The 11904-nt window shown below is 49.7% G+C and overlaps 1 protein-coding gene across 4 annotated transcripts in view; it reads right to left on the reverse strand.

Moving 5' to 3' along the window:
* The window catches only part of DAPK2 (death associated protein kinase 2), a 141634-nt gene that overhangs the window by 14057 nt on the left and 115673 nt on the right, over nucleotides 1-11904 (reverse strand). For 2 of the 4 annotated variants that reach the window (XM_017884975.1, XM_017884974.1), the window contains exons 6-9: nucleotides 9849-9897; nucleotides 9005-9031; nucleotides 5423-5575; nucleotides 4319-4364 (exon numbers count right to left, since the gene is read on the reverse strand). In XM_017884975.1, the coding sequence (XP_017740464.1) occupies nucleotides 4319-4364; nucleotides 5423-5575; nucleotides 9005-9031; nucleotides 9849-9897 (275 nt within the window). Of the gene's footprint in view, nucleotides 1-2554; nucleotides 2863-4318; nucleotides 4365-5422; nucleotides 5576-9004; nucleotides 9032-9848; nucleotides 9898-10994; nucleotides 11209-11904 lie in introns of all 4 variants that reach the window. The other 2 variants (XR_001887827.1, XM_017884972.1) reach the window with 2 other exon arrangements.

Genomic DNA, 11904 nt, shown 5'->3' on the forward strand with positions numbered 1-11904 from the left:
TTTTTTTCTTAGTGGTCCATAAAATGATGATGCATCTTATCACCATGGTTTCTCGTAAGTGATGAAGAAAGTTTCTGTTACAAATATTGTATATGATATTTGAAATGATCCTTCATGTGAATAGAAAAGGAGATAGGATTTTGAAGAAATGGTTTCATGAGATGAAACTTTCCTGTCTTGTCCTAAACCACTTCCTATCTGAGCTGTTCATGAGGCATTCCCTAGGGCCCAGCACCGGGAACCCGCTGGTTTCCCTTGACTTTCGGGATAAAGGCAGAGTTCTTCTACATGGCCAAAGCCCTGCTGGTCCTGCCTGTTCTCTGGTCATTTCCACACTATATTCTATTCTCTCCCCTCCAGCTTTCAATCCTCGTATTCTCAACCTTCCACACCGTCTCTCATCACAGAGCCCTGGCATGGTGGCTCTGTTGGGAAACTTCTCTCTCCCTGGTTGGCTCAGCTGAGCTCCGTTCCAGTGTCACTCTTCAGGATGCTTCCCCCGACGCTGTCAGACCCTGATGGCAGGCCCCTGCAGCACTACGTGCTTCTCTCCCAGCATAAACACAAGCTGCAGCTCTACCTTTCTGTGATTCTTGATCAATGTTCAAATCCTTCGCTGGACTGAGCACTCTGTGAGGCAGGAATCAGGCCTGTTTTCACTCAACATTGTATCCCCAGAGTCAAGCCAGGCAACTGGAAGTTGGTTGATACCTAAGTATAATTTGTAAATGGATGGATGAATCCAGGTGTGAGCTGCCCCCGCAAGCAGGGAATAAATCTCTGGAGCCTGGCGCAGCCAGGAGAAGCAGAAAGAGCAACAGACTTGTCATCAGAAGGCCTCTACTTTTGCCACAATGATGTGACCTTGGGGAAATCCCATCCTCTGTCTGTTTCCTCATCTCTAAATTGGGAATATCATTTAGTCTGCCTGTAAGATAGGGATGTTTTGTGAGGCCGTGAAGACACTTTGAACTATACCAGTTATGCCCCACCTACAAGCTTCTAGCTCAGCAATGGGCTCCTATGCCAAGCTCTGTTGATAGGAGTTGGTTGACTGTCCCCTCCCCCAGAGAAAGGGAGATGAGATCTTATCATCCTTGGGGAGGGGTGCTCAAAGCTTTGGGTCATGAAAGGACCATGTGGCCTTGCGCTTCCCCATCTTTACATTCGCCCTTTTCAAAAACCCTCATGGAATTTCTTAGGTCTTCAAGGCCTAATGGCCTAGGTATATAAGAAAAGGAACCTCCTGTTGAGGACCTTCTGGTCTCTATTCTTGACACAAAGTTGGGGCCGTTAGCCAGAAGAGGGGAAAGGGTGGGGAATGGGAAGACTCCTTCTTTCCTTCTCTCCTGCTTGCAGGCTGGTCTTTAGACAGAGACACAGCTGAGTAGGGACAATGACTGTACCTTCTGGGACAGAGCTCCTGGGACAATCATCTGCAGGTGTATGCATTGCACCTACACCTGGCAGAATGCATGAAGTTGCTTACTTTGCCTCTGGGACCTGGACTTTAATATTAAGGTAGCTATTTACAGCAAAGCCTTACTACTTTCTCCCATATACCTCATCTTAGAGATGGGAATCCTGGGTTTCTGTTTCATCCGTATTGATTGACTATATCATTTTCCCTCACTGAGTCAATTTTCTCATCAGTTGCATGGAAATAATAATAATAATGCCACCCATCTTCCTATCTCACTGAGTTCTTTTAAGGATCAAGTGAGGTCATTTGTCAGACGTACGTGCACGGTAAGTGAAAAATCAATGCAAACGAAAGGCAATATTATTTTCTCTATGCATTTTAAATCACTGCTTCTGTAGCAGGAAAGCACCATGCTGACTTAGTTATTCCTAATTAACTCAAATACTACCCAAGATCTACAGTCCATAAGGTATGTAGGCAGAGAGTGAGATGTGAACAAATCCTTCATCACAAATCAATTCTCAAGCATCTCTCCAGGGCCAGCCATCCTCCCTCTGGAGAAGGGGACCCTGAGGGGTAATCACTCTCTAATTGTTTTAACAGCTTGGCTGCCCTGCCAGCACCCTCCCAGAAAACCAGATTGGTGAGGGGAGGTGCTGAATGAAGAATTAACTAGCACCTCAGCGATTCTGGATTCTGTGGAGAGGGTGGAAGGCTATACTACAGACACACACCCCTGCAGGATAATTCTAGCTGGATGCCGCAGCAGGACGGATGAGAACATGCGTCTGCAAACCTCTTGGAATGCATCACTGACTAGATTCTGGTGATCAGAGCTTCCAGCCGGCCAGAACTTCCTCAGCGCATGATCTGCTGAGCAGCTCTGACAGGGATTCACTGGTGTCCTGGCGGAATACGGAGCCCAGGCCCTCGGAGCTCCCACTCTCCAGCTGGAAGCTGCCCACCAGCTCCTGGATCCACTGCAGGTCTGCGGAGAACTCCTGCCTCAGAATCTCAAACTGGGTTTAGAGATGGTCCAGTTTCCTGGCCACGCTTCCAAGGCTAGATCCCGTGGCCTGGATGTCTTCTCGCAGCAGCTTCTTCAGTGACTCTACCTTGCGGAACTCATACCTGAGCTGGGACAGGTCGTGCCGGGTGCTCTCATTCTCCTCTCGGTACCAAGCTTCCTTCTCATTGAAGATGGAGACCAGGGCCTCCACATCGTCCTGGATGGTATCGTTGGCCTCCACCAGGGCACGGAATCCCAGGTCCACCCGAGCCACGTCTTCCACCACACAGGCAAAACGTTCAAAGTTGACGTAGGAGTTGTTGGGAGGCATGCTTGAGTGGCATTTAAGAGTGTACTCTCTCAGGCGCTTGGTTTTCAGCTGGGTGGGCTCTGTCTTTCGCTCTTCGGGGGCTCTGACTTCTCCTTTTGACTGGTGGGTGTTCAGACAGAAGAACCAGAGTGTTAATTTGCCACCCACCCCAGAGGGCAGTCCGAGGGGCAGGCAGAAGGCACACACAAGCGGTCTCTGGCATTCATTGCATGCATCAGGGTGGGGAGAACCAGGGCGGGATGAGCAGCCCCACAGATCGTAAGTGAGGTCAAGGAGTGTGGGGCTGCTGCCTGCATGCTCATTCAGGGCAGAGGCGCCCACAGTCATTAGAGAGAGCTCCACACGCATAGCATTCAAGGGGTGCTCACGCAGACAAGCAGGTTGCAGCCAGGACTCCACAGGCATCTGCGCAGGGCTGCAGTGCGTGAGGCCAGGGCTCACGCAGCGGGGCTGAGGGGCATCTCTCCTTCAGGGCTCCTTGGGCCTTCCCCATCCTCCAATGAGCAGACGAAGCTGAGCAGATGAAGCCGACCTCCTCTCAGACTACTCCAGCCCTTCCTGTTCTGTCTTCCACAGGCCTCACCTTCTCTTTGTATTGATTGATTGATTATTATTTTTTAGAGAGATGGGGTCTTGGCATGTTGCTCAAGTTGGTCTTGAACCCCGGGGCTCAAGCCATCCTTCTGCTGCCTCGGCCTCCCAAAGTGCTGGGATTACAGGCATGAGCCACTGCGCCTGGCCTGCCTCACCCTCTCTTATCTCCACCTTTCTTACGGTCATTTCATCCTTGCTGGCCCTCTCATGTAACAGTTAAGGTGAATGGGAAGTCTGGTGATGTCCCTGGGTGTGCGTAGTTGGCCAGTCAGCAGAATTAGGGCCTGAATCCTGCTGAGTCTCACCCTCTCAAAGTGCTCTTCACTACACCAGACCGCAAGAGCCTCTGGAAAGCCAGCAGCCGGAAGCCCAACTGCAAAGCGAGTTAGGCAGGGATTCATCTTTTCGCCCCAACTCTCCCCACAGGGAACAGAATTGCCCTAACAGGGGCTGTCTCTCTTCCCCACCAGGCCTCTGTCTCAGGCCCCATTCCTCAGGGCCTGAGGAGGTTGGTGGCTGATTTAAGTGTCATCCTTGACTTAGAGCCCCAAAAATCAGAAGGAAGGAGGCCTGGTCACAAAGTTGGGGTTTTCAATTGTCATTGATCTCTCTACACCTGGGGAGTCCTGATTTCCACTTGGAGAAGTGGCAGTGACACACCCTCCAACAAAGAACACTGTGTAAGTTGGCCCCAAAGAAAAAGGGTTTCAACTGAGGTTTGTGAGAGTTTCATTTCATAAGTTACCTGAATTTGAGACACACAAACTTAAAATGGCAAGCAAACAAACCTATTCGAACAAGCCCAGGCCCTTTGGGGCCCCTGGCTAGCTTTCATCTGTGCCCAGGGTCAGCGTTTCAAGCAAAGGCCTCTCTACAGGCCCTCTGCATCTGGCTACCTAGGCCAACCCTGGCGACAGAGCAGGGACCCTTTGCCCATTGGAACTCATGGCTGTGCCCTTACCGTGATCCAGGGGTGTCTGAGAGCCTCTTGGATTGTGAGCCGTTTCCTGCAATGAGGATTGGGAAACAGTGATGATCCATGAGGACAGAAGTTGGGAGCAACCATCTCCATTCTCACTCTTTTTAGACCTATATTTTGGCATTATTTGACCACTGCTGTCAAACCAGTGGAATGAAGGATGCAGAGATGGATGGGAACTGGCTGCAAATTCTACACTCCAGGGGAAGGAAGCAGTCCAGGCAGACCCCTCAATAGAGTGGCCTTGTTACCTTAAACCCATACTGTTAGTCCCAAAGCTGAATGGCCTAAGAAGAGTCATAAATGCTTTAATGAGCTTCCATAATCTTCCAGAAGCCAACCCTCCATTGCTAAATCCCTGGTCTCTGTTTTTTTCTTTGCCTCCTAGATCCGTTCTCTGCCTTTTGCTGCTCTGTACCCAGGTAAGCGACTCTCCCTAGCACTGCTCTTAGACAGGAACATCAGGGCCCTTGCACTCCAGACAACCCCACTCTGGCCCTCTCTGAAGTCTGTGGGATAGAGAGGACATAGTGTTCTAGTCTGTGGACCTTTCTTCCTGCCCCATCCAGGGCATGCTCCGGGTACCCAGCACCCTGCAATTCCCTGCCTATTTCATTCTTTGACCCCACAGCCACGGGGCTCACCCTGGCCCCTGGAGAAGGGATAGGGTTAGCATGTCTTCCACCATCCCACTGTACTGACCTCTCTGAGCCTACTAGCTCCTACTCCCAGCCTGAACTGGCTTAAAAACCCTGCCACTTAACCTTTTCAAATCTGAATTCCAGGTGCCTTTGGGACAGACTGCACAAGGTAATGAGCCCTAAAGAAACCCAGGCTGACTTCCAGCACACACACACACACACACACACTATTTACATTTCAACAGGAGAAGAAAGCAGAAAGACTTAAGCAAACAAGATGAATGCCACGTCTTGGCTAGGCCACACTTCCCAGCACCTGCCCGGATTAGACCACAATGGTGCAGATGACAGCTATGTCAAAGCAGGGACACACTGACAGGTCTTTGCCAGAGGTGACAGGAAGGGATCAGTACCTGAGAAACCAGTGGCTTCTCTGTCCTCTTACCGGGTCTCTTTAACCAGAAGCTTCCGAATGAAGTCCTTGGCCAGCTCACTCGTCTGGCTGAAGAATTCCTCATCAAAGTCGTAACTCACTGCTGTGATATTTGCCAGTGTTTCCTGCTTCGTGTCTCCCAGGAAAGGGGATGCTCCACTTAGGCTGAGTACAACAGAGAGGGAATCACATAACTAAGGGAAAGTAGGTAGAAATGGCGATGATGGACTCGGGGAACCCTGCCCCATGACTGCTGCATGGAGCTGGAAGGCTTCCAGCAACACAGCCTGCCCGCTCTGGGCAGCCAACCAGCAACCTGTTCAGCTGAATCTAATTCAATACATGTTCACGGAGCTCCTCCTAAGCACCCGACAGAGAGAAACTGTGTCTTCAAGGGATGTGAAAGCGGAGGGGAGAGAAACACAGAGATATGTCTCTTTGTGATCCCCAGCAGGACAAAGCAGAATATAATGGAAGGCCAGCCAAAGGACACGGGAGGACAGGAAAGAGGGAGGCCCAGTGCGGCTTCACGGTGGCATGGATATTTGCATCGTTTGTGTCTTGAAGAATAAAGAGGTTGTCAGCAGTCAGAGAAGGAGACAGAAAGGCCTTCTGGGTTACAGGGGCAACTTAAGCAGAGCCCAAGAAGTTTGGAAATAGATGGGCCATTAGGGATAAGAAGGATCTGTGTGGTTCCCCAACAGGGACTGTCAAAGATGTCATACAAATAAAGACTCCTAAATCTACTATCTCCTGATTCAGATTTCAGTTGCTCATGGGATGCCTTGGTAGAGGCATGATCCAGGGGTGTCTGGATCAGAAGTGCCATTGTCCCAAACTCATTGTGTCCAAACCCATTCCAAGCATTCCCTTGATGAATGACATTACTTCATGAATGTACCCAAGCTAGAAGCACAGGAGTCACCTTGGACCCTTCTTTCTATTCCCTTGACACATCTGACTGGCCAAAAGCTTCCTTGTTGGTTCCATTTACTAAATATCTCTTGAAAGTCATCCCCATTTCCACAGCTACTTTCTTAGCATGGCGGCAGCAAGATGCACTGGAAACATTTTGATATTGCAATCCTGGGTTTGAATCCCAGCTAAGCCACTCATTAGCTGTGTGAAGCTAGAACCCCTCTGAGCTGTAGTTTCCTCATCTGTAAAATAAAGAAAATAAAATTCCCACCTCACATGATTGTTGCAAAGAAAAAATGCATACAAAAGCCTTATGTAATCCTGGCCCGCATTAAGGGCTCTGGAATTAATGGCTATTATTATTGCTATTGTGAGAACACAAAAGCCCTCTATGGCCTTCCATCTTCTATAGGATCACATCTAAACTCCTGAGCAAGGCATCAAGCGTTGGTCCTTACCCCATGCTTGGTATATTTCAGCGGAATTTAAGGTTTACCATTCGTTTCTCACGCTGTTTCCTCAGCCAGCACAGCCCTTCCCTCCTTCTCCACCCACATTCCATTCATTCCCTACATCCCAGTTCAAATCGATCCATCAATCATGTACTCTATTTCTCTCTCAATAAACCTTCAGCAAACCAGTGGCTCCCATCTGTGTCTCAAAGAGGCGTGTTCATGCCTCCAGCCTAACCTTGGTTCCACTGGGTGTGAGTTAGGTGTATGGTGTGTTTCCCACAGACAGGGAGCCCTAGCTAGCAGGGAAGACCCTCCTTCATGTCGCATCCTGGGGCCTGGTATGGTGCCTGCCATGGAGCAGATCTCAACAAAGCTGTTAAATTCAAACGAGCCACAAGAAGACTATGTCCTCAGTAGACACTGGGATTCCTTCTTTTTTGAGATGGGGTCTTGCTCTGTTGCCTAGGATGGAGTGCAGTTGTGTGACTACAACTCACTGTAACTTCTGGGCTCAAGTGATCCTCCTGTCTCAGCCTCCCAAGTAGCTTGGGACTGTAGATGTGTGCCAGCACACCCAGCTAGTTTTTTTTTTTTTTTTTTTTTTGGAGAGACAGGGTTTTGTCATATTGCCCAGGCTGGTCTTGAACTCCTGGACTTAAGCATCTGCCCACCTCAGCCTTCCAAAATGCTGGGATTACATGGGATTCCTTCATAGTTCAAATCAGAGTCCTGAAGAAATCAAAGTTTCAAGAGCCAGCGTCAGACTATTCTGGCTCTGATCTGAAACTATAGGTCGATGGTTCTCAGCCTTCTCTTTGCATCAAATTCAGCTGGAGTTTTAAAAGATGCACATACTAAGACTCTGCCCCCAGCAATTGTGATATAATAGATCTGGGGTGGGGCCTGGGCCATGGTGGGTATTAAAAGCTCTGCTATGCAGCCAGGGTTGAGATCTTCTGCTGCAGCTCAGGAGGATCCACCATGTCACACAGGGTTCCTACTCCAAGTGATGCTGGGAGAGTCAGAGACTTGGCTCATAGGGATCATTGAGAGAATGATCCCCTCAGCTGCTGAGCACTAGTGCCCCTGCCCCAACCGGTTGACTCTTACTCCAGTGTGCTATAAAAATAGCATTTTCCACATGTGCCGTGAAGGGAAAATGGTTGGGAAGGGCTGATGGAATGAATACTCACTAGCCCACTGTGCATGTGCCAGAGCCAGGGCTAGGAAACTTGCACGTTGACTTATTTAGCTTTCACAACACGCCCACGGCAGGAAGTTTGTGATTCCCGTTTTTCTCATGAGAAAAACAAGCCCAGAGGTTAAGTCCCTACCCAAGGTCACAGAGATGGAAAGTGATAGTATCATGGGACTCCAGCCCCAGAGGTAACTCACTACACACTGGAGCTATGCAGGAAATCTCTGTCTAAGCAACTGAATACTTCAGGGACAGGCAAAGAGGAAGGAGAAAGGAGGAGAGAAACAGTGAGAGGAAGAAAAGGGGATCTGGGGAAATGAGGAAAGAAAGAAGAGGCAAGATTGGGGAGGGCATAAGTAGCTTCACAGCGCTGTCCAAAGAGTTCTGAGTGAAGGGCCGGGCGCAGTGACTCACTCCTGTAATCTCAGCACTTTGGGAGGCTGAGGCAGGTGGACCACGAGGTCAGGAATTCAAGACCAGTCTGGCCAAGATGGTGAAACCCTGTCTCCACTAAAAATACAAAATTAGCCAGGCATGGTGGTAGGTGCCTATAATCCCAGCTACTTGGGAGGGTGAGGCAGGAAAATTGCTTGAACCCGGGAGGCGGAGGTTGCAGGGAGCCAAGATCGTGCCACTGCACTCCAGTCTGGGTGACAGAGCAAGACTCTGTCTCAAAAAAAAAAAAAAGAGTTCTGAGTGAAAAGTAACATTCTCCAGTACACCTCAGTCTGGGGGAGGTTAAACACGGGAGCCCTGGCATTCTACAGGAAAAATGCAGACACAGGCTGTACAGAGTGGAGAGCCTGAGGCTGCTCCCGTGGATGCCTACTCAACTTCAATGCCAGGGTCAGATGGATACAATGAACCTACAGCACTTAGCCTCAGGCTTGCTGTGTGGACTTAACGGATCTGGATTATGGTGGGTGCTTAGTAAATGTCAGTCTGTCAGCCTGCCCCTCTCTCATTCCTTCTGGTTCTCCCAGATCTAAGCTGAGCCAGAGCCCCTAGATCAGGGATACTCACAGGATGTAGGTGATGACGCCTATGCTCCTGCAAAATAAAGAACAGTCAAGTCAGGGCCGCCTGGGTCCAATCCCCAACGAGCAAGGACACCCTTATGGATCTAAGGGGAAGAGGTCACTTGCCTCCTCCACAGCAGACCCTCATGCTCCACACCCCTCTCCATCCCTCTCTTCAGCAGCAGCCCAGGATGTGTGTGGAGTCATCGAGCTCCGAATCCTGAGTCTGAAGACCCAAGTTCAAGATCAGACTCTTGCACTTGCAGGCTGTGTGATTTAGGTAAGTCCCTTACCACCTGGGAGCCCTTTTCCCCTTATAAAATGAGGATAATGATAACTACCTCACAGGACTGTTGGCAGGATTTTAGAAAACTAGGTAACAAAGGTGCTTGGCCAATTGTAAAGCAGGGTCCAAATGAAACGAGTCCCATCTGTGCAGAGAACTAATTCCTGCAGTATCCGCAGGTCCAGCACAGTGCCCAGAATGCATGGACTTTCAGTGACCACTTGGTTGGCTGACTGAGTGAGCTACTATTACTATTATATTTAACCTGGCTGGGGCAGACCCAGGGGTGAGCCTGCACCCTCCACCTTGCCTCTCTTCTTGCTCCTCCATTCCTGACAAAGCTCTGACCTGGCCAGGAGCTAACTGGCCTCAGGTCCAGGCCTAGAGGCCTCCAGCTGCCCTGGCCACAGGTCTAACATACTGGGGGAGCAGCCAGAGGCTCTGAACAGTCAGTGTGGAGTAAGGGGCTTTCATGGTTAAGGGGATGTCACCTGGAGCAGGATCTGAGGCCTTCTACCCTTGGAAAGATCGCTAGGTCACCTGGGTGGCCTGTCCAACTTACCACATGTCAGCCTCCAGACCCAGGGGTTCGTAGTTCACAATTTCTGGAGCTGAAAGAAGTCATATTAAATAGTCAACATGAGTGTGAAAATGAGAGGAGAGATGGTTGTAGGGAATTTTAGGGAATTTGGTGCCAAATGTCTCCATCCTGAATCTCCAGGAAAATTAGAGCAGCAGATAAAAGTGATCTGCATCTAAGATTTCTGAGGAAAGGAGTTGCCATGGCCCAAATGTTTGTGTGTCCCCAAAATTCATATGTTGAAAGCAAATCCCCAATGCAATAATATTAAGAGGTAGAGTCTTTAGGAGGCAACTAGGTCATGAGAATGGAAACCTCTCAAGTGGGACTAGTACCCCTATAAAGAGGCCTGAGGGCTGGGTGTGGTGGCTCACACCTGTAATCCCAGCACTTTGGGAGGGTGAGGCAGGAAGACTGCTGGAGCCCAGGAGTTGGAGACCAGCCTGGGCAACACAGTGAGACCCCATCTCCACAAAAAATTTTTAAAAATTACCTGGGTGTGGTGGCACATGCCTGTAGTCCCAGGTACTTGGGAAGAGGCTGAGGTGGGAGGATTGCTTGAGCCTGGGAAGATTGAGGCTGCAGTGAGCCATAATTGCACTCCTACTCCAGCCTGGGTGACAGAGTGAGACCCAATCTTAAAAAAAAAGAGAAAGAAAAAGAAAACGAGGCCTGAGAGAGCTTGTTTGCCCCTTTGGTCATTTGACAACTTAGCAAGAAGGTGCCATCTATGAAACAGGGTGAGCTCTCACCAGATTCCAAAGATGCCTCACTGGCACCTTGACCTTGGCCTTCCCATCCTCCAAAACTGTAAGCAATAAATTTCTGTTGTTTATAAATGACCCACTTTAAGGTATTTCATTAAAGCAGCCCAAAAGGACTAAGAAAAGAGTTGTCTGTTATCCTGGTAGAAACCTTTTACAAACAGGCCTTGATAGGAAGAGGAAAAGTACACAGAACACCTGAAAAAGGAAGAGGAGAGCAGGGAGAGGAAGGTACAGGAAGGAGAAATGGGGCCTTGGCTATGCGGCCTGCTTTAGAACTCTCTGGTAAAGACCAGTCGTGTCAGTGCTGGAAAGCGATGAAGAAGGCAGCATTTTCCTCTGAGTCTGGTCTGAAAGAGGGTACCTCCCACCTGATGAGCAGGAGGACATTCTTGGGGGCCCCTGAGACAATGAGCTTGAGGTCCCTGAGGGGCAGCCAGGGGAAGATGTCCAGGGGCAGGCTTCAGGGGAGTGGGTCAGAGCCATCATGTTTGGAGCCATCCATGTACAGGAAGAAGCAGGAGCTGAGCCAACGATGTGATGACCAGGAGAGGGTGCAGAGTCTAGGAGAGATGGCTCTGCCAAGGAGAGAAGAAGACCAAATGCTCCCCAGAGATCAAGCAGATAATCCCTGGAAAGTGAGTGTTGAATTTCACAGCCCCGCAGCGCCCAGAGTGTCAAGAAGGTACAGGCTGGGCATGGTGGCTCACACCTATAATCCTAGCACTTTGGGAGGCTGAGGTGGGTGGATCACTTGAGGTCAAGATGCAAGACCAGCCTGGCCAACATGGCAAAACCTCATCTCTACTAAAAATACAAAAAAAATTAGCTGGGTATGGTGGCGGGTGCTTGTAATCCCAGCTACTTGGGAGGCTGAGGCATGAGAATTGCTTGAACCTGGGAGGTGGAGGTTGCAGTGAGCTGAGATCATGCCACTGTACTTCAGCCTGGGTGACAGAGTGAGACCCTGTCTGGAAAAAAAAAAAAAAAAAAAAGGCTGGGTGTGGTGGCTCATGGCGGTAATCCCAGCACTTTGGGAGGCCCAGGTGGGCAGATTACATGAGGTTGGGAGTTTGAGACCAGACTGACCAACATGGCGAAACCCTGTCTCTACTAAAAATACAAAATTAGCTGCACGTGGTGGCGCATGCCTGTAATCCCAGCTACTTGGGAGGCTGAGACAGGAGAATCGCTTGAACCCAGGAGATGGAGGTTGCAGTGAGCCGAGATCACGCCATTGCACTCCAGCCTGGGCGACAAGAACGAAACTCCAT

This window comes from Rhinopithecus bieti, unplaced genomic scaffold, assembly GCF_001698545.2.
Source record: "Rhinopithecus bieti isolate Rb0 unplaced genomic scaffold, ASM169854v2 scaffold_13262, whole genome shotgun sequence".
In the NCBI taxonomy this organism is placed as follows: domain Eukaryota; kingdom Metazoa; phylum Chordata; class Mammalia; order Primates; family Cercopithecidae; genus Rhinopithecus; species Rhinopithecus bieti.